The sequence below is a fragment of the Prenolepis imparis genome, unplaced genomic scaffold (genome assembly GCF_030444845.1).
Source record: "Prenolepis imparis isolate NDT839.2.m4 unplaced genomic scaffold, iyPreImpa1.0 SCAF_8, whole genome shotgun sequence".
NCBI lineage: Eukaryota > Metazoa > Arthropoda > Insecta > Hymenoptera > Formicidae > Prenolepis > Prenolepis imparis.
In genome coordinates this window covers 12105159-12128341 of record NW_028141166.1, presented here as the reverse complement: position 1 = coordinate 12128341, position 23183 = coordinate 12105159, and the positions used below count along the sequence as shown (strand labels likewise).

The window sequence follows — 23183 nt, the reverse complement described above, 5'->3', positions numbered from 1 at the left end:
CTCGTAAAACGATAAATGCCAAAGGTAAGGATTACTCACGTCACTCGATACATAAGTCTTTCCTCATCCGCTCGGCCTCCATCCCAATAGTCGCATTAACCTATTGCATTAAAAAATATTGACATTAATAGTAAATATTGACACTTTTCTATTTTCATAAATTTAAACTTTAATAATTAACGATGCAATTCAAAAATAAATAACAAACAACTAACGCAATTATTTCTTCATAAAAAATATCATTAATTTTAATAATTATTTTTGCATTCCTTATATAACAAAATCAATCTCATATATATAGTACATATACATGCATATTATAACATTTTATAAATCCAATAATATCAGAAATGATTTATTTTCCTTTTCTGTAAAAAAAAACTTGTTCTTAATAAAATATAAATCAACTTTGACAAAGAAACTTTAACTTTAACTTTGCGTACTTTCATTTTTGCGTACGCAAAAAAAGAATTTTTTTAAACTTTATTTTAGACAGTTTGAAGTTTTCTCTTTAAAATGCTTTCTTCGAAATTAACTGCGATTTTTTTTCAAGTTACCGCGAACTGCAATAATCAGTGCATTTCCGGCTCTTTTCACAGTAGAAATCTCTAATATACTGCCAGCATTAACATTATCCGTCGTATATCACATGAATATATCATGATCGAACTTACATCTTGTCTGTGTGTGTGCGCGTCTTTGTGGCGACAGAAATAAGGAGACTCCGCAGTGTTTGATTCTCTCTTTCATAGTATTTAATAACTCCGAACCCTTCTCTGCTATAACCTTCTCTCTATGCGTGTTCATTGGTGTATGAGCGCGTGCCGAGATATATGCATATATTACCCACACTCATCACCCATACATACAGGCATGCACATACACGAGATGTAAGCCCGACTGTGCTATTTCCACGTTGATATAGAATGCTAATGTCGGCGACATATCAAAGATTTCTACTGAAAAAGCCGAAAGTGCATTAATCATTTCAACTCGCGATAATTTGATGAAAAAACTCGCAGCTTAATTATTGAAAAAATATTTTAAAGAAGAAACCTAAAACTTTTAATAGTTTAAAACAAAATTTAAAAACAAGAAATTTCTTTTTCTACGTACACGATCTTAATATTAAATTATTTTCTCTCAATTTTTCGCGGTTATGCCACCTAGAGAATAATTGCCGAATATAAAGATCTTGAAAGCTTTAAAAGCTGAAATCTTTAACTTTAAAATACTTTCAGAAACATTGCTCTATATAATCATTATTAAAAATTACATTTAAATTTTATTTTTTTTTACCAATTCAAAGTGTTCTAATTTTGTTGAAGAGTATATTATAACATACACAATGGCAATATATAAAAATATTTTTAAAAGTTTAATTCTGATTTAAAATAATAAAAACGTAAATGATAATGGTATCAATTAACTAAAGAATATTAAAGAATATTGTTTTGTATCTTGCATATAACACATCAATGGATTTAAATCACTTTTAGTTCATATGTATGTATTACTTGTACGCTAAGCTTAAATTTGGAACCTAAGTCAGAAATGAAAAGCGTCTTCATGAAAAGCGTGTGTAATTTAGGTTTCTGATGAATTGAGAGAACCGTGATGTATATTATTTCAAAGTATAGTTCAAAGCATACTTTAATGAAATAATTATATACAATATTCTTTTCAAGACGATTAAAAAGTTATACTTGACAATTAAAAAGTATTAATTAAAAAATGTTATAATTACTGATATAGACATATTTAATTAAGAGTATAATACTTTGAAAAGAAATACGAGATGTAAACAGAGGAATACCGTTTGCGCGCTTGAACGTTTAATTGCATAAATATCATACGTTTAATAAATATGCAGACGTCAGTGATGTGTAACGATGTGAGCTCGAATCTTAATCAGATTCCTTAATTACAAAGAGCAAACTCGTAGCTGAAAAGTAAGGCGGAATCCGAGGAGATTTCTGTCTCGTTTAAAATGAGACTCAAAGTGATTTAGCAAGAGGGTAATTGCAACTGACTCGTTAGCATCGCTCGTTGGGCGAGGCGAGACGAGGCCTCACACATAGATTCCCCTTTAACAGAACGGCGCAATGGAATGCACCAAAATTAGAGAACCGCACCGTCCGCAGGCAATAGTAGCGCATAGTTGTGGATCTATCCGAACACTGTGTTCAAATCAAATTACAAATACCGCAATAGTGTGACAAGCGACAAAGTTGTATGTTTTGTCACGCCGTTTGAACATGACGCATGTCCTACACGCCGACCATTATTAAACTAATTAATACATAATAAAACATTGGCACAAATTTCATGCTATTTCCTTTATAAAAAACCTATTTTCAAAGCACTGTCTCACGTTTTAATGATTATGTCTTAAAAATATTATATATATATATATTTTTTTTTTGTATATATTATAAATATGAAGCACATATATAGAATCATAAATATAGAACATAAATATAATTTTTTACTACATACTTGTAACTTGTTGTTTTATAAAATAAATTTTGTAATAAATAATTGTAAAAAATTAACGTAATATGTTACATTTTTTTTTTTCAGAACTTGGCAATGATTAATGCGACGAAAAGGTGATGTGGCGAAACTTTGGTTGGACGGCCATCCTGGCCATATGGACGATCTTCCTGATTTTGAATACCGGCTTAACTGGTGAATGGATCTTCAATAATCTACAGATCAACAATGAACACGCTTCCTACAAAGTTTATCAAGGACCAGCATCCTCTAGTTTCGATAGAAAAGCAATTCACGATTCTACGTCACGACACGCGAAAAAGAATTTCAAATCGAATGATCATTTATCAATGCATACGAAAGCAGTTTTCCTGGAATTCAAAAACATGGAAAATCGCGATTTACGACTCAGTGGCTATGAAAAGCACGACGCGATGGCAAATGCAATGACTACGCCAGGATACTTTAAAGACGATTCTGACAAAAATTCTTGGCTTACTACGAAGAAAATAGCAACAAAAAACATGTGGTTGTCAAAAATCATCGTTATGGAAAAATTGAGGAATATGAAGAATTATTGTAAATTTGTGTCCAGTTTACACGTATCGCCGTCCCATGAATTGAAAAGTGCTTTGAGAAGGAGAAGAAGTAAAGAAAAAACGACCTACACGTTCCCGAGCGATCGTAAAAAAGCAGCGAAGATAAGACGCGACGCTAAGAGGACGTTTGACAAGAGAAGCGAATGGCGCAGGAAAAAGCACAAGAGGGAGCAGATCTTTAGCAGAGAAAACGGGGAGATCGCATTCTTCCCCGACGAATTCACAAAGCGCTCGCGCAGTTCTATACGAGAATTTAAAAATTCCGATATCTTAAAGTTCCAAACTATAAAAGACACCGAGTTCAGGCGCGCGGACGAGAAACGTGAATATAATAGAAACGACGAAGATTCTCGCCTAAGTTTGACGAAAAACGGCACGAATAAATCGATGTACGTGAACGTTGAAGCTAACGACGGATCTCGGATATTGGAGACAACTTTCTCAAACTATTCCAGCTTAAAAGAAGATCGGGGCCTTGGGAATGTCGGAACCGTTGCAGACAATACAATCACAAGGAATTCGCCGTACGAGCGTTCCGTGACTGTCTCCTGGACTACTTTAATCGTCAACTCCAAAATCTCAAACGCAAACAGAGAAGTTAGTAACGGGGAGAAAAGATACTCTTCGATAAATCCCTATCACTCTCCGAGGCACGAACATTCAAGATCCTATAAAACAAATGAATTTCCATCGAGCGAAACAACTTACAAACACCGCCAATATTCAAAGGTAGGATTTAAAGAAAATACAGAGGCACGCGAAGACAGGGGAAAAGGGAACGTCGGAGATATTGTCGATTCGTTCACTTTTCACGTACCGAATTCGCCCGATAGCCATCTCGCCGGGGAGAGCAGCGTCAGCTTTATGGAACATTCTTCTTCGCAAAAAGGGAAGAACCCGCCGAAGATGGCACGCGAGACGCCCAGACGTAAATATCATTTTTTTATAAATAACATCGATGCGAGAATAAACGGAAAAGCCACGGATCTCACAAACGAACCGCAAGTACGAAGAGAGGGAGAAGAGATTACCGCCGGTGCGAATTATGCGACGCGCAACGTACTTGAAACTGAGCGCGATCTGTTACCAACTAATTTATTCGCCGCGGGGATCGACGGGTCAAAGTTAGAGTATCCGACGTCAGCGCGTATTTCAGTCACGCAGAAGAGGAATCCGATGCACGTACAACACGTCAGGTCCGGCTCGGACTGCGAGCATCCACGGACGACCGATTTCGAAACCCAAGTTAGTGGCGCGTTTCGAATCGGCCTCTGGAATGTCTCCGGTTCATCGAGGCTCGCAAAATTCGGGAAACCCCTCGGCCAGAAAGCTCACAGTCGCGTGAAATATTCGCGGAAATTCGACGAGATCGATGCCGGTGCTCAGCCATCACGCATCACTGAAATAATTGATGGAAGATCGAAACTTGACGGGGAACTTGGAGCAACTTTGACCGAAAACGAATCTATCTCTCTCGATGCAACGAATGTCGGCGATAATCCGACCGAGATGCAAGTGATTAATGGATATGCGCAATCATTGAGCGTACCTACGGATGAGCCGGGATTAGAAAACGTCAGAATCATGAGTCGAGATGGAAATCATCCTGACATGCATGAAGTATCTCGATTTTATTCACGAAGCAGCGGTATCCATAACTCAAAATATCGACGATACAAACGTCACGAAGTTCGGAATACTCTGGGGAATCCGATATCGACATCGACTGAGCCTGAGACGTGGAAGACATTCGATACGATAAGACCAACAACATCGAATTTTTTGATTAAATTTACACCCAATCCATCCGTTTCAGTTACTCAAACAAGTAATGAAGATCAAATATCAACTAACTCGAATTTTCTCACAACTGTAAAAGCACTGCCGTCTTCGGGATATCAAGAACTTCGAAAAGAGTGGCAATCGATTCCGTCGATGACTACCGATTACGAATTAGGACATATGAATGTTCCGACAGAAGCGGGATCTGATTCATTAGAGACAATGCTAGTAGATATTCCGAAGACATTCAACGTCAGCTCGATAGAAACGTCGGCGTTTCTAATCAAGACGCTTGAGCGATCGACGGCAATCGCTCAAATAGACAACTCCGTTATTCTGAAAGAAATTTCCCCGACGCCAGAAACGAATCTGCGAATACCCGACGCCACGAATAAGAGTATCCTCGACTTGTCATTAATCGAGCCCATTAATTCAGAAGGAGAAGGACACGGGATGCGTGGTAACGGTAGCTCGATCACTACAGCCGAACGGTTTCCTCAAAGGAGCATCAATCCCCTTCGGGATGTCTCAGAGGATATGACGACGGAGAATGTCGACAATTCATCGACCGCACTCTCCGAGCAGTGGCCTGTAAAGCACAGCGCGGTGGTAGAAGGTGATCTTGTTCTCGGTGGACTGATGATGGTGCATGAAAGGGAGGACACAATTACATGCGGACCCGTGATGCCTCAGGGTGGCGTACAGGCGCTAGAGGCTATGCTATACACACTGGATAAGCTCAACGATCGGGGGATCGTGCCAGGCGTCAAGATCGGAGCGCACATACTCGACGACTGCGACAAGGACACGTACGGCCTTGAGATGGCGGTCGATTTCATTAAGGGTACGTAAGCGTCGTAGAACCTGATTACATGCTTATTTATGCATATTGCTCGTAATTTCGTTGTGTGTTCTTGTGTGTTTCATGTAGCAAAATTTTATCAGATTAGACATCATGACATGACGTTGCAAAGCTCAAGGCATAAAAAATTTACAGATCTTGCAATTTTTATATCCGTTTCTATCCCTTGTTATAAATTGATTCGGAAAATACCACATAAATCCGAAGAGAAATAAAAATTTCTTCTGTAATATTGCTATATCATTTATCACTAGCGGATCTTGACGTTGATAATGGGGGAGGTTTTTGCAAAATTATTTTATTTAATATTTTTGGTTTCATGATTAGCTTTTATTCCAGAATCAACGACGTCGATAGCTCTTTAATGTTTCTTTTTCTTTATTTAGATTTTTTAAACAAATTCAGCAAAACTGTTTCTTTTAATTTGCAAGGGGGGTTAACCCCCCCCCCCCCCCCAAGGATCTGCCAGTGTATATATATATATATATATATATATATATATTATATAGATATAAAGAATTTCTCGCCTAATTATTTTCATGTAACGAAATTATCTAATCATTTCGTCCTATGTCTGACTTAATCTACACTTAACTCCTTGAATGCGTAATGAGTACAATTTACAATGTATCTTATACATACATATTGTATATATTATATAGATATAAAGAATTTCGCCTAATTATTTTCGTGCAACGAAATTATCTCATCATTTAGTTTTATGTCTGACTTAATCTAAACTTAACTCCTTGAATGCGTAATGAGTATAATTTACAGTGTATCTTATACTTTTATATATATATATATAAAATATATATATAAAATATATATATATAATATATATATATATATATATAAAAGTATAAGATACACTGTAAATTATACTCATTACGCATTCAAGGAGTTAAGTTTAGATTAAGTCAGACATAGGATGAAATGATGAGATAATTTCATGCACAAAAATAATAAGGCGAAATTCTTTATATATATATATATATATATATATATAATATATACAATATGTATGTATAAGATACACTGTAAATTATATTCATTACGCATTCAAGGAGTTAAGTGTAGATTAAGTCAGACATAGGATGAAATAATGAGATCATTTCATCCACGAAAATAATAAGGCGAAATTCTTTATATATATATATATATATATATACAATATGTATGTATAAGATACACTGTAAATTATACTCATTACGCATTCAAGGAGTTAAGTGTAGATTAAGTCAGACATAGGACGAAATGATGAGATAATTTTATTGTACGAAAATAATTAGGCGAAATTCTTTGTATCTGTATAATATATATTATATAGATATAATATATATTATATATATATTATATAGATATAAAGAATTTCACCTAATTATTTTCGTGCAATGAAATTATCTCATCATTTCGTCCTATGTCTGACTTAATCTATACTTAACTCCTTGAATGCGTAATGAGTATAATTTACAGTGTATCTTATACTTATATATATATATACACTAACAGATCCTGACGTCGATAGCTCTTTAATGTTTGTTTTTCTTTATTTATATTTTTTAAACAAATTCAGCAAAACTGTTTCTTTTAATTTGCAAGGAGGGGGTTTAACTCCCCCCCCCCCAAGGATCCGCCAGTGTCATTTATTCTCATCTTATCTTACATTTTGTTCTCCTTTAATTTTACTGGCATTTAATTTTTAAATATTTACTTTCTTGTATTTTAGATTAAAACTAGAAAATTAAGCTTAAAGCTTTATTTTTTTATTTGTTAAAACCTCGTATGAATATCGAATATTCCTCGAAGAGAATTTCCGATATATTGCGGCCATTGAATGAAAGCGCTATGACGATGCGGCTCTATAATATCTTGGGAGAAATTTCCAGCCAGGAAATTACGCTAGCGAAACCACAGCGGCGTAATTTCTGGTAGAACGAACTTGTATTGACTTATTTCGTTATCGCCTTGACGCAGCGCAACTATTAGATTTATATGCTTGAGATGAAAAGCATATACATATGCGTTGAAAGCAACACTATTGCTCCTTTTGAACGCGTTCGATTGATGGTTAATATAGGGAAATTGCCTTAAAATACTTGGTATCGATCTTTGACATCTATGAATAATGTTTATTCGTTAAGTACTCCATTTTACCGCTTCAATTTCTCTTACATTTCCTTCCCTTAAATTAAAAAATATATAATATTGCGATAAAAAAAATTGTAACTAAAATTTATTCAAACGGCAAATATATTTTTGTTTGATACCTCGACAAAAATTGTAGATAGCGTAAGCAGCATCGCAGTTGCGACAATTATATTTAAATTTTATATTTAAAGATAGATAGATGGGTTTATACTTATTGAGAGAATAAATAAAACAGTAATAAACATCAGTAGGCCAACGTTTTACATCCTTGAAAAGGTATCTGCTGTCGGTAAGCTCGATGGAGCTTTCAAGTCGAGAAAGCTCCATCGAGCTTTTCGCGAGGTACCGATTATTTTACAGAAACATGCAGCGTACGATAAATTGAAAGATTTATCTTATGTTGGCGTTTCTGCGCGTTTTATCGCTACCAGCATAAAGTATAAAAAATAGCGCAGCATCCATTGTTGATGATTTGTATTGTAAAACACAGCGCTTTTTTACTTTTTACCCAATGTGCCTTTTAACACTTCATAGCATTATAACAGATTCATAACAGAAAAAGTTCTTCTTGTGAAATGTAGAATCTAAAGGAACCTCTTTAAAATTGTGCGAATTATGTGTGTATCTATTACTCTAACGTCAAAATTAAATAAACCATAATTTTATCTAATAAATGATACGCGATAATATATTTTGTCTGAGATAAAAATGATGACATTCTTTTTCTTTTGAGATAAAAATGACATTCTTTTTCTTCTGAAAAATTCTGACTATTTTACAAATGCGCGCACGCCGAGCTCTTTTTTCACAAAAATATCACTTTTTGAATTAACACGTTCGCTTGCTTTTGGGATAATATGTAGAATCATCTGAAATTCAAAACAAGCAGTCGCTGTATGCAGTAAAAATTTCCCCGCACCGAACTCGACAAAAATTACGCTGTAAGAAAAGTGACACGCCACGGGCTCATGATAACACCCGAGAAATTAAAGTCGTTGTATTATTCAACGGATGGCACACCGGAGCAATGCGGACTATCTTCGCTCCGCGGAATAGGAATTCTCTATTCAACTCTCATATTTAATCTTGACCCAGGTTAATAACTGCCAGCGAACGCGACGTACTATTCCACTATGCGAGCTTGCGAGCTTCTACCAGCTGACACCACAACTCGTTGATATTCACGGTAGTAGTAATCGGTTTTATTGATACTTTCACGGAAGAGGGACTTAAGCGGCTTATATAGGCACGCGAATAGGTCATGCGCACATTAAACATTTGTTCGAAAACGAGAAGCCGCGAAAGCTCGCCAAAAATCATCGGTGAACGAAAACGGATTTCTCTAATTTGTTAAACAAATATTGTTGAGATTTTCCAGCAAGTATCTCAGTAAATCACTCAGATGGATGTTTTCTTTTTATTAGAAAGTTTTTGATTTGCTTCATTAATATTTTTGACAAAATTGTCGTATCCATTTTTTCTTCTCTTCACATACTTAGCTGTTGCTTATAAAATAATTTCCTACGAGCGTCCGTATAAGCACATACAACTTCAGACATTTATACGTTAAATATTTAAAACGAAACTGTGACAACGAAAGAATAATACTTCGTATAATCCATTTTGGTAGTAAAGTCCTTAACATATACAGTATAAATCCTACAACATCTATGTATACGCGCGCAATTGTATAATTCGTTTATTATATAAACGTGTGAGATTTAATGTAATAAAAAGTTATGCATTATAGCGTAAATTACATATAAAAAAAAATTCTTTGCCATAAAATCATACAAGAGACGCATATCCATTTTCACTATAGACGAAAGTAGCTATTAAAGTTAACTATATCGGATTGATTCTGCATGTTTGCGGTTTGGTGCGGATAATCTTCGAACCAATAGGTCTTTATAACCCGTTGATTAATACTGCATGCCGAATTTCCCGTTGAGAGTGTCACGAGCACTGCGGTCTGTAATTATTATTGCATTCGATGCAGTCGAACTCTGCATACCTATATAGAGTGCATCGCGAAATTGCGACAACGCGATTGCCACGTGAGATATTAGCGTCGCTTCAGATACTTGAAATTCAAAGTATCATTAAAAATACATGAAAACTTTGCATTAACTTTATATATTGTTTTAACATTATATTATGTGTGTGTGGAGGTGGGCCTTACTATAATATTGCTTTAAACGTTATTAAGTATGAGTATGGAAAGAATGGAAATATATCTTTATAATTTATTCTTGATTCTTCATGTTATTTATCAATGTCTCTTATTGTTAATAATTATTTCAAGATGACAATTAAAGATTTAGAAACTAAAGCTATTAAAGATTTAACGACTTAAAGACGAGCAGTTTAAAAACATCATTTTTTAAACACTCAAACGTTACAGTAGGAGATAATGAAAAAATCGAAGCAACCGCAAGTGACAACTCTCACGTTATTTACTTAATAATTATTGCAAGAAGGCTATCATAAATTATGCGAGGTATTATATGTATATTCAAAGGTTTCCAAATTATTTCTCATATATGCGTAATTTTAATATAAGAAAGGTATGATCCTTTTAATTTAACCGTGGCAAAAACGCGTCGCCGCTATTCCAGGCTTCCTGCCGAATTGTGCATTCGTGAGTACCGGAATTCATATCTGATGGGCGCACGGTGAAACGACGTCGTACCCCGTTGTCATTAGAACACGGACGTTTTTGCGTTCGGACTGCACGCGAGCTCTCGAGATAACGTTACCTCCTAGCAGCGAACACCGCAATTTGTCACGACTTGCTTCCCCGACGAGCGATTTAAAAACAACATTTTTCAACGTGCAGTTCAGCCGAGGCACCGCAATAGGAGATAATGGCAAAATCGAAGCATACCGCTGTACCGCACGGAAGTAAGTATAATAACGATTTTATGAAAGTTTAATCGGACTGGAATATCTCAGCACCGGCGAATAGTATTCTCGTTTCCCAATAAAAATTCACTCGGACGCGAGAACGATGAATAATCTGTGAAGTTGTAGCTGCCCGTTAAAAAATTAATTTCTCTAAGTACGAAACGACAATGCGCAAATAACAGTTGCCGATCGAAAAATGATTAATATATATATTACGATATTGCGAAAAAGTTCATAAAAGACGAAGAAAATGTAATTTATATATATAAAACTTTTTTAATCCTTGATGACTCTTTAATACTGAGAATCTTTAAATTCCTTCACCTCGATAAAACTTTTATAAAAGGCGACAGACCGAGAAAAAAGAGAGAGATAGAGAAAGAGAGAAAGGGAGAGAGAGAGAGTCGCAGCTGTTTGATGTAAATTTCGAATATCGTCAGACTTCTACCAATAAACGCGTTCCTTTTTCTCCTACAAGTCCCGCGTTGTTGATCAATGTTACGGGAACGCTATACTGCGGTGGAATATTTAAACGCGCGCTCGTGGCCGATATATTGGAACATCAAACGCGCTCTTGCTTCCTTTGAGTAAGAGCGCCAACATTGTGTAATATACCCTTATATATCGGCTATTTTTCGAAACTTTCATCACACTTGCGTCGTCACTTTCAGCGAGTATCGGAGAAACTATCTTGACATTACCAAAAATCATTTGTCAAGTGAATCCACATCGCAAATATCCCATCTATTGACATTTTTCACGCGTATCGCGAGAAACGTAGTACTCGGAGTTGTTTTGTAAAACAAGTTGTTCGTCCAACAATAAATTTGTAGAATAAATTACGTCTTTGTCTGAAGTATTTGTATGAGATTGTTACACAGCGGAGAAACGCATATGTGTTCGCATAATAAAAAGTTAAAATTCATATTAAAGGAAATAACATAGAGAATTAAATCGATAAACTTTTCTCCGTTAAATAAATTTGTTATAGGAGAGGATCGTATTACGGCGCATAGCTTCGCAAATAAAAACCGCGAGGATTCATTAACCAACTAGCGTCTAACGAGATTTAAACTGGAGCTTTCGTAAATTAGTGCGCTATACGTAATGGCGTTTTTTTTTTGCTAGATTAACGCTCAACCACGGGTATTTACCGAAGTGCTTGTTACCAAGCACTTTGCTCATAATTTTCATCTCATTACCAAGTGCAATGCAAGGAATTTCGCCTGGCTGTAGAAACGAAAGAAACATATATCAGAATGAATGTGGATCAGATGATTTTGCAAGAAAAGAGTCACATGCTATGTATGCACCTGCTGCAGTATGCATCGCAATGAGAAAATTACAATAATTCACTCGACAAAATTAAATTAGTAGCATAAATTTGAATATTATCTCTGAAAAAAATGTAGAAGGATGTGACAATTCAGTTAGCGCGATAATGTTTTTTTTTTAAATTTTGAAATATTCTATAAATTATAATATGAAGCATGTGTTTTGTGAATAATATTAGTTAATGTTCGTCATTTCACTCGTTTTCGCAGTAAGAACGTGCAGAAAATCTGTATGTTTAATGCAGCATCATTTAGGATCAAGGATGTCCAGGATGAATAATAATGGAAAAAGAGAATAATTTTCCAAATAGAGAGTCATTTCTCATGCTAGTTATGTTAACGTTCAAGAATCTAAATCACTTCGTGACTCGGTGAAAGCTAATCCGAGGGGCAAAGGTTTAGATATTCTTAACAAATCACAGCCGATTGCACGGTTGCGACCCGGCATTTAACGAACTTATCTCGGTTCGCCACGAGAGAATTGATCACCAAGATATAAGACTTCCGGCACGAATTTCCGAAGCCACCTCGGTTAGCTCCGGCTACGTAATCTCATAAGTAACTGCACAAAAACACGCCTAATCCATTTTCCGCGGCCATGATGTACTAAGCACGTGATCGCTATCGTTCTCCTCCGTTTTGCAACGTTGTTCGGTACATTCGCAATTTTATAGATTTCACGAACGGATAACGCATTGTTTTATTTCTGTGCGCTATCCTTTTGCTCGTACACTCTCCTCCGCCGCAAGCGAATTAAACCACACGCCAAAAAAATCGCCAATCTTCTTTGATAAAAACATCATGGTAACGCATGCATCAATTTTCGTTTGCGTTGCCACACTTTTTGTTTACAGTTTGCGCTCAGCAGAGGCTACAAATTGTCAAACTACAATATACATCTCGTATGATCTCTTGCGAGATTTTAGTTACATCGCTTATTTTTATCGGTTTCAACCGGCTTCGGCATTATATACGTCGCCCCAACCTTTTTGTCCAATTTTACGTGCAATTTCAATAGCGTCCACTTTCAGAGGATAAACTCAATCTAAAAAAACCACATGCAAACTCACACGTCAACTACACCGCGCGAGTTCACACACCGTTCTATGCATATACGTATTTTTGCATGGTTGCACGCGGTGTGTAATGGATTCGCGAACTATTACGCGTCGCGCGAGCAACTTCCGTACGAAATTTTGGAGTCTAACTCCGTACGAAACAGATGTTGTGCATTTCTAGAAATTGCTTCCATTTTCTCGATAAATTAATCACGAAATTGGTACAGCGCCAGATCGGACTAGCACGGTCACTACTCTGGTCGTCGTATAATTTTAGCGCCGCTCACCGAAAATTAAACCACATTGCGGCTTTAAAGACTGTAGAGACAGTCGCGGTATCCGCGACATTCTATCGTGCTGATTAATGCGACGCGAATTCTGGAACAAATTTTATGTACAAATCGATACTTTAACTTAAGTGGAAGAACGATAAAATCACAATAAATTAACTCGACGATCTCTCAGCGTTCTAATGAAATTGCCGAATAAGCCTTCCCTTCGATTCTCACTTGTCTTGTACTCCTCTCCAATTACTGTCCTTAATCATTACATCGATTGTATTTCGTTGCATAGTTCGAACTTCATGTAATCGTATCTCGTAGAATGTAATCGAACGTGAGAGTTTCGATTTCACAAAGGACTTTAGATAATACCTATGTAGGTATGACAAGCTAAAACTTATTGCGCTATTGTGATAAATCGATGTCGACACGATTTTATTCAGTTCATGACACTTTTTTCCGATGAATGAAGTTATTTAGAAATGTTCGAAAACAGATTCGTTAAAATAATAAAATTATCTATAGCATACAATTGAAAAATCTTGTCGTGTCTTATCCTACTTTAAACAAAATTGTGCATTGAATTCCAAATCAGCATGATTGTTAACTTGCATATTGTTCTTGGCTTTATTTTTTTTATATATTTACTAGACTTAAATAAACTTTATTTTTTTTACCAATTATTGGTAACACATTGGAGGACTGTATGCAAAACCACACACCGATAAAACGATAAAACGTTCGAAATGTTTTGCAATGCAGATCATATAACGACACACACCATTTCTGTTACGCTAATGTGACGAAATTGTTCGCGTAATAGATAAATCATGAAAAAAATGTCATCTATTTTTTTTTAATGTTTGCACAAACGAAAACCATTACACGAACAAGCTGAATAACTAATAATATATATAGAGAAATAAACAACATGAAAAAAACTTTTTTTTTAATGCAGGTAACGATGACGTAAGCGTTGATGGGTGTGAGATGGCTTGTTTCCGTTATGATAGCACTGCATGCATTATACACCACCGTGTACGCTAGTTATCGCGTTATTTTAGGGTAAGACTATTTATGATACCGCACGGAATACGAAATTTCGACAAGAAGATACTTTAAAACAGATATTTATAATTTATTATTACCGAACAAGAAAGAAAAAGAGAAAGAGAATAATAACTCTCATAAAGATAATTAGTAAAACATAATTGTATTCATCATGCACGTATATAACATTAGCGCGAATATATTCAAATATATTTTTAAAAATGTATCGCATTATATTAATTCTTTCGTCCTTACAATTTCATCAAAATGTATAGAAGAATATTCTTTCATATTTAAGACATTTTTGCATATTATTTTGAGACTTTCTGAATAATAAAAGCTAATCTCTCTTTTATGAGCACATTCAAACGTTATTTAAATTTTATTCAAAATATTATCATTTTCGACAATATATTCTATTCATTATAATCAAAATACATGCGCTTGATAAAACTGAGCCGCTATTTAATCGTTTAGTATAAATTAACTCAGATCATTATCCGAGACAGCAGAAAAGAGGAGTCGTCAAGGCACGGGGAAGAGAAAGAACCTACGAGAAAATGGTTAAAGGAGAGGGGACGAAGAGTAGGAGAAGAGGATGATGGTAGGAGGGTTGATACGTTCGAGGAGGGTAGCGTTGATGCAGTCGCACCAGCCAGTCAGTGGCTGCTACGGCACAGTAGCTCGCGCGCGCGTGCTTCTTTTCGAAACGTTTTCGGGCTTAAGCAATTAATAGATCGCGACAAAACGCCAATTTACGTCGGAAGATATGACATAGAGTTCGCTCCAATTAACGCAATAGTGATCCTACAGATAGTCGCCAATAATTTCTCTACTCGCCGATGGGATTTCTCGTTTCCCGCCGCACTTCGCGATTCCGACTCGTCAACGATGATCCGCGTGGCATTCGAGTGACGAAAATAACACCAGCTCTTTGCAAAGTATTTTGAAAATATATTCGTAAAGACTTCGCGTAAAAATTAATTAATGTGGGCAGTAAAATTGAGTAAAGTGTACATGAGATTAATTATTATATTATTACTGCTATAAAATTACTGATACAAAATAAAACTTGAAATGAAAATAATGAGTAATTAAATGGGTGAACATTAATTAGAAAAAAGATGCTTTTGAAAACGAATTAAAACCAAGTTCGCTCGGGCTTGCGATTCGATTGCACATTCATCATACGTTTGTGACATCGATGATTTATCGTGGGATTATAACGCTATTGATCTATTGTCCTGTATTATTCAAACATATTTATCTAAATTCATTTGGAAAGTCATCTATAAAAAAGAATGATTAGTGTAAAACAGTAAAATAAGAAAGAAAATTAAATCGTTTTTTTCTTACCGTGTTTATGAATCATTTGTTGAACACGTTTAAACGTATAAATGTGCAGAGATTATCTCTTTAAACAATTTTTCATATGTGAAATTCGTATATTTTTGATACTAGAAAAATTTTCTCGAAAACATTAAACAGTTCTTTTTCTATATCGAGACAAGAAATAACTTTTCCATTTTTTTCTCAAAAGCAAAGAGAAAGAATAAATGATAACAATGGAATTGATCAGTTTAATCGGGTTTTCCCGATGCCCGAGGTTCTCGCTCGATCAAGCGATAAAAGATTAAATCAAGTTTATACGTAGCTCTTTCATTCCAAAGCTTGTTTAAGTTCGATACGATAAAATATCGTGCGCGAACAATACGCGAACTACACCTGGAAATTCAATTATAAATAAGAAATATTATTTTAAAAGTAATAAGAGTCACGTCACGCGTATATTGTGCAAACATTTCTTTTCCATTAACGTTATACTTTGTGGATTTATGTTACTCTATTGTAACATATTGTAACACACATTACATATCTCGCATCTGTGACAAAAAAATTACATTAAAAAAGACTGTAGCAATTTTATTTTAATGTGTAAGTTCTTGAATAATTCAAAACAAGTTTTCGATATTATCGTCGCCACATAATTTCAAATAAATTACTTTCCTAATCACCTCGAAGATATAATCTAACTTTCTTGCATAAAAACATCATTAAAAATTTCGACTTTGTAAACCGAGCAGCAGCGGCAAAAATTGCAGTTTAAGTAAACTTTTTGTCTTGCTCTCGCCAAAAACTTTAGGAAATACCATCCGGAATCCTATTGAGGTTTGAACAATTTATGATAATAGTTTCAGTAAGATTCAGTAGATAGTCTATTATACCTTACATATAGCCCTGAGTTATATTGCACAGTCGCTTTATGACACATTTAATGCGAGTTCGATGAAGATGCTTGCAGCATTTTGGCCCTATTCGGTCAATAAACGGATGGCTTTGCAATTACAATTAACTCTACTGCTTAATTAGGCACAGTAAAGTTGAGACTTTGAAAATTATCACACGGAAAATTATCACAAACTATCATCTATTAAACATTTGAACAAGTCAACCAGCAGGCGTGCGATGCAATTATAAACAATTGATTCAAGAATAAATAATAAGTAATAATTTTTAGGCAAAATGCATCTTAAAATAATGTCAATTGAAATTTATTTTATGCAGATATAGTTCGAGAAAATTTAATTATATAATATAATCTATACACATGGCTACGAGAAATATGCATTTGGTAATTGATATATTGCATAATATTACACATATTTAATAATTGTATGTAAACAAGTTAAATTAAGTTACGTTAATCATACTATGAATATGGAGATATCTCTTTCTCTCTCTCTCTCTTTTATGTATAAAAAAATCTTTATATATAGCGACTTATGAAACTACATAAATAGTCAATTGTACCTAAAAATATAAAATTTCGTGAAAATTATAGAAATTATAGAATAAGATCATTCATATTGAACTGTTTTAGTTTTTTCAGTTGTGTCGTTTATTCATTAAGTGCTTTACCAGACATTATTTTATTTGATGAAATCATTAAATATTGCCATTGTTGTTTCAACGATCACTGATCGCATACTGATAGATACTGATTTGTCCGTAATTGCGTAGCAAACCAACAGTGAAAACCAATTGATTCGACGAACCGATGTTTCACAATCAGCGTAAATTTAGTATCCAACGAAAAACGGTGTACCATTAATAAACGGACGAGGTGTGCTCGTACTGCTGTCAACGAAATCGACTTTCCTGTACGTTTCAATATCACTACAGAATCGTTATCGTTATTTATTAGTTTATACTGTTCACACGCAGCTGAAAGCTGCACTGGATATTACTGAATTTTCGGATTTCGGAAACAAAATCATTTGCAAGATATTATCAAATAGGATTGAAAGAGCACAGGAAGAATAGCTAATGTAATTGTGTAAATTCGCCATTAATATTCATTGTTATTATTTAACAATACACGAATGAAAACGCAAATATATCAAACTTTTGAAAATATATCGATATTATTAATTACATTGCAAAGATAATAAAAAGTTAATAAGAGCGATTACACCATTTGTCGAACTTGTAACAAAAATATTATGCATAACGTTTATACCATAATAATATTGCTGTTATTCTACTACAATAAAAAAAATGATAAGAATTAGTATCAAAACAATTAAAATATAGTTGACAGATATATAAGAAACTATCGCTCCTTCTTTCTTAACCAATATCTTTATAAATTTAAAAATAATGTTAAAATTAATTTAAATATAAGTTTCAAATAAAAGAATTTTTAAATTTTATTATCTATTGAGATATTATAACTCAATTTTTGTTCAAACACGTTTTATATATTCAAACTATTGTGCTTATAAAATTTTTGCTAAAGTCATCAAATTTATCTAAAAGAGACTGCGCTTTTGATTATTATCGATACAAGCTATATTTCCTATTTTTGATAGCATCCCTTTCTTTTTTCTTCATTATACATATACATAGTCTCGTAGTCTCATAGTTTCAAATAAAAGTTTTTAAATTTTACCATCTATTGAGATATTAAATTCAATTTAAAAATACGTTTTAGGTATTCAAATTGTGTATATAAAATTTTTGCTAAAGTAAATTCATCAAATTTGTCCGAGAGAGACTGCGCTTTTCATTTTGCGATTCAAGCTGTATTTCCTGTTTTTGATAGCGGTTGCCATCCCTTTCTCTTCTCTTCATTATATACACATACATAGTATTGGCCGTGTAGAAACGGTGAGCAACAGGTCGTCTAGAAATGACACTTGGTCGTGGTTATATCGAACGGTCACGCGTGGATATATATATATATATATATATATATATATATATACATATATGTATAAAGCGTTTTCAATGAATCAGAACGCACGTCATCGTGCTGAAAGAAATTGCACAAGAACGGAGAGTTGCGAGATGCGATGCGACGCGTAAATCAAAAGTTCCGTTTCGCGGAAGAAGCTTGAGTTTCGCGCAACAGGTATACACATATTCCGTAATATCACGAATTAGGGAACCGATCTCGGTTCCGTAAAGCGATCGTTCGACAGAGGGCCGAAATGTGTTCGCCAGGAACGACGCGCAAACTTCCGGCGGACGTAACCGCACCAAGTTTTTAATTACACGAAAGCTGTAGAAGTCGTTATCGACGCGCGACCGCACACCCGCGCATCTGCAATTTCTCGACCATGCAACGTGGCGCTTCGTGACCAAGCAATTTAAACTTGCGGCTTGCATGATACCACCTGCGGGTTCGAAGCTCGAGAGACGTATCAAAATATTCGATAGCGCGGTCGTCGCAAATCTGACGGCGTTGAATAACGATCGTTTCTGAATACAAATAACACTTGATTGCATACATACATATACAATATGAATACAGTACTGTAACATCCGTTGTCCGTCCATCTCTTATTGTCTTTACTCGTAATATACAAAGGGGGATTGGGGAGAGAATCGTTAACGCGACTTCAAAGTTATTTTGCTGGTTGCACTACTGCATATATCACTGCTATCAACCCGAAACATTTGCTCGATAAAACGAACATTGATCACAGTCATCCGTAAAATATCTCGCTTGATGCCCGATTAAACACGTTAAAAAAGAAGTGAGAAGGTACTGTTAGGTGATAAGTAATAAATATTATTTTTTTCGGGTGTCAAAGCACGCGGGAGAGAGAGTATAAGAGAAAGAACAAGAGGGACGATAAGTCATGATAAAAACAATAGCGAGATCCAGGTCGGCGATAAATCCGTTCCGACTCTTACGCGTAAATGATGCAGATCAAATCGGCAAACATTTCGACGAGTAAGTCGCGTTAATGCGCCGCACGTTTCATCCCCCGTCGCAAAAAAATATAAAAAAATAAAAATTACGGCAGCGTAGCGCCGTACACAGTCACACACGTAAAGCTGCACGAAACATAAAAGGGACGTAGCACCGAGAAAGGCAGGTCCTATATAATAAATGCAAACGGAAGATCACGCGCAGTTTTACAGCGACACGTATGTTGCATCCGTACTATACCGAGACCAGTGTTACATTTACTAGTAGCATACGTCATAGTATATATCTTCCCTTACGACACTATTATATTATTATACCTACATACTTTTATAGCGTAGCTCACAAAATATATCTTGATTGAAAGACTTGTAAATTTCATTTAAAATCGTATTAAATTTAATAAGTAATCATCGATTTATCTTCTCTTGGAGAAATATTTCTTTGTTATCAGTATCTCCAATTAAATATAAACTAATATCATCGTTGTTGAAATAATCAATTTTAAAAGATTATATTTCTTTTATAGCCAAAAGATATTTAAGAAACGCGCATCTATTTTTAACTTAAAAATTTTTTAAAATATATCTTATCTCGTATCTTAATCTCAACTAATATCTCAAGGTGTGCGTGTGTCGTCAGATTAAAAACAAAAAGGCGCAACGCGTTCAACCTACGAATCAGTCTCTGCTCACCTTTGACATATACGTTCTAAACACGAAATATGGAAACTGGGATAGATCGAATCTACCCAAAATCCGCGCCGACACGTCTTCTCGTCGATCCTGCGCGAGACATCCGCTCTTCCGTTTGGGACTCGCCCGTTTATATTGGTAAGGAAGAGTAGCGACATAAATCATTGTGAATTCAAAGCCTCGAGGCGGACAAGGGAAAGCCGCGGCAACGTCGAAATCGCACAAACACGTTCAGGCCGGAAATCCGCGAGAGACTAGCAACAAGCAACATAACTTTTCGATTATGACGTCATGAAGTTTCTGCTCCTGGCGCTATTGAGTTGCATTTGCTCGGCCGATGATCGACGCTCGAGGTCTACCAAACAATGGGCCAGGAAAATCGACATTACGACGAAGATGGAGAATGTCTCGCGGATGTCGCGCCAGACCCACGACTTGAACTACTTGAATGGATACATGGATCCGATGACGGATACCATCGTGAGACTACGTCACAATCACGATCGCGCGAATATATTTCACGATCGTTCCCGCGGCGATGATATAGAGCCATATCATCATCCGATCAGACATGGACATCGTCAATTTCGATCGATGGAGATGAAATGGGGGGTCGATGGGGAACACCAGATTGTCTGGCCAGTGAAGAAGGAAGCGGTGGTCGAAGGTGATCTCGTGCTGGGTGGCCTGATGATGGTCCACGAGAGGGAGGAGTTGATCACATGCGGGCCCGTGATGCCTCAGGGTGGCGTACAAGCTTTGGAAGCAATGCTCTACACGTTGGATAGTCTCAACAAACAAGAAATCATCCCGGGGGTTAAAATCGGGGCGCACATACTCGATGACTGCGACAAGGATACGTACGGTCTCGAGATGGCGGTGGATTTCATCAAGGGTATGTAATATATATATGTATATATACACGTTGAAATCTGACGACGCAAGCTTCTACCGGTAACGTTATACTATTCTTTTGATATTATATTGCTCTTCTGTGCAAAATGAGATAGCAAGTTAATGAAAACACTTGTGTTTCTTTTTTATCTTTACATTGTTATTTTTCAATTCAACGGTCGTTTATAATAGTCCAGAATACCAGAACTCGTCATACTTTCATTGTCGAGATTCAGTAAATTATGTACGGATTTTATGCATTACAATTGTTTTTATTAAATACTGTTTAATAAATGAATTTATTCATTTTGCACTCTCGTGACATGTCCTGTAATTCTGTAATAAAAGCAGGGCTCAAAAGAAGGACGCATACGCTCTTTGTAAAAACCCAATATGTGTCAATGTGTGACATAATAATATGTTCTCATCGAAGTTGATGTTTGATGTTAACAACACATATTATTAGTACATTATCGCGTCTGAATGGTATTCAATAGAATCGTTCACGCACTACCATTGTCTCGTAGAGTAACACGACATAACGTCGATAATGGCGTTCGGGGTAGTTACTGATATAACACCGCGATATAAGCTCCCTCTTTTCTTCTCGTATCGACTATTCACGACAGAATAACGCGTATTAGAATAATTTCGTACCGAAATTTATATCGTATGTCGCATATTCTCCGCACGATTTAAATGTATATTTTCTAATTCTCGATTTATATTATTATATATTTCACTATGCATGAAACGCATAGACCTTCTGAAGCTACTAGAAACAGATTCAAAATACACCAGAACAAAGTTATATATACGTATGTAATGTATAAAGTTTTAATCTGATTAATACACAGTTGAGTAAATTATATGTCGATTTCCAAAATGTTACGTTTCCAGAGTTTACTGACAATGAGATAAAATATTCATTGTATATACTGCGATAAACACAAAGCGGCATAACCGCAGAAAATTGTTTATAAAAAAAACAAGACTATTATGGAGCGTTCTTTTAAATTATAACTTCACTTACACGACCAGGTAGAATAGGCTATCGCGCTTTTTGTAACACGAGCGTGTAATTAGAACTTATAACTATGAATTCGCGCTCCGCTTCATGAAACTATGATTTTCTGCTGTCCGTATCGCATATTGCCGCGGCAAAAACTGCCATTGCATATCGTATGAATATTCTACTTACCGCTAACGGCGGTTCAAGTAAAATTAACTTAACGCAGGTACTGAATATTTAGTCGGCGGCCTTTACGTAACCATAGCGAGCGATTCTTTTAAAATTCTCTTTCCGAGATGAATTTAAATAAAATCCTACGTCTGCGGTCTCTCAAACGGGGGTAGTTTCCCTCTTTTCGCGGAGAGAAAAGAAGAACGTGACTTTCCCGGAATGATGTAAAGATGCCTGCTAAAGAATCATGCGGTAGAAAACGAGTCTCAGCCACTTCGTTCACTTTACCCTATTTGCGGGGTAGCAGGACCGAGGGTTTGGTTTATGAATTTCAATGCAACTATAAAAAATAAAACGACACATCTACGTAGGAAACTTTGTTATTAAAAACGGTAAAACTGGGTTACTCGAAAGCGCTCAATTCCTCTTAATTTAAAAATCATATATGCTATCTATCGAAACGTGACCCCGTAGAAAATACATAAAATTTGAATTGACAAACACGGCACATATTTCATAGTAGTAGTTATGTTACGATCAATGTGCTATACAAAAGGTGGCACATATAGTTTGAGAAACTAACTTAAAAGGTGCGCAGAAAGCACTATTTCTACCTTAACGCGTGATATATACACTATCCGCCATTAGCTTTATTTTATGGCTCCCTGCACAT

At 35.5% G+C, this 23183-nt stretch overlaps 2 protein-coding genes and 1 long non-coding RNA gene across 7 annotated transcripts in view; 2 read left to right on the top strand and 1 right to left on the bottom strand.

Annotated features, from left to right (window-relative positions):
• Csn7 (COP9 signalosome subunit 7) overlaps window positions 1–23183 on the bottom strand; it is an 87030-nt gene that overhangs the window by 471 nt on the left and 63376 nt on the right. For 3 of the 4 annotated variants that reach the window (XR_014425884.1, XR_014425885.1, XR_014425886.1), the window contains exon 4: window positions 40–100. Coding sequence is in view for 1 of the 4 variants with exons in the window: in XM_083044269.1 (XP_082900395.1) it covers window positions 96–100 (5 nt within the window). In the remaining 3 variants the exon portion in view is untranslated. Of the gene's footprint in view, window positions 1–7; window positions 101–23183 lie in introns of those variants that run through there. The other variant, XM_083044269.1, reaches the window with a different exon arrangement.
• The window catches only part of Glurb (metabotropic glutamate receptor B), a 157009-nt gene that overhangs the window by 76725 nt on the left and 57101 nt on the right, over window positions 1–23183 (top strand). For both annotated transcript variants that reach the window (XM_083044249.1, XM_083044250.1), the window contains exon 3: window positions 2584–5721. In XM_083044249.1, coding sequence (XP_082900375.1) covers window positions 2616–5721 — 3106 coding nt within the window. In that variant the 5' untranslated portion in view covers window positions 2584–2615. The remainder of the gene's footprint in view (window positions 1–2583; window positions 5722–23183) is intronic.
• LOC145939718 (uncharacterized) lies at window positions 15163–20721 on the top strand. The gene is made up of 3 exons (XR_014425887.1): window positions 15163–15461; window positions 16664–16689; window positions 20381–20721. It is a non-coding gene; the product is annotated as an uncharacterized LOC145939718 (long non-coding RNA).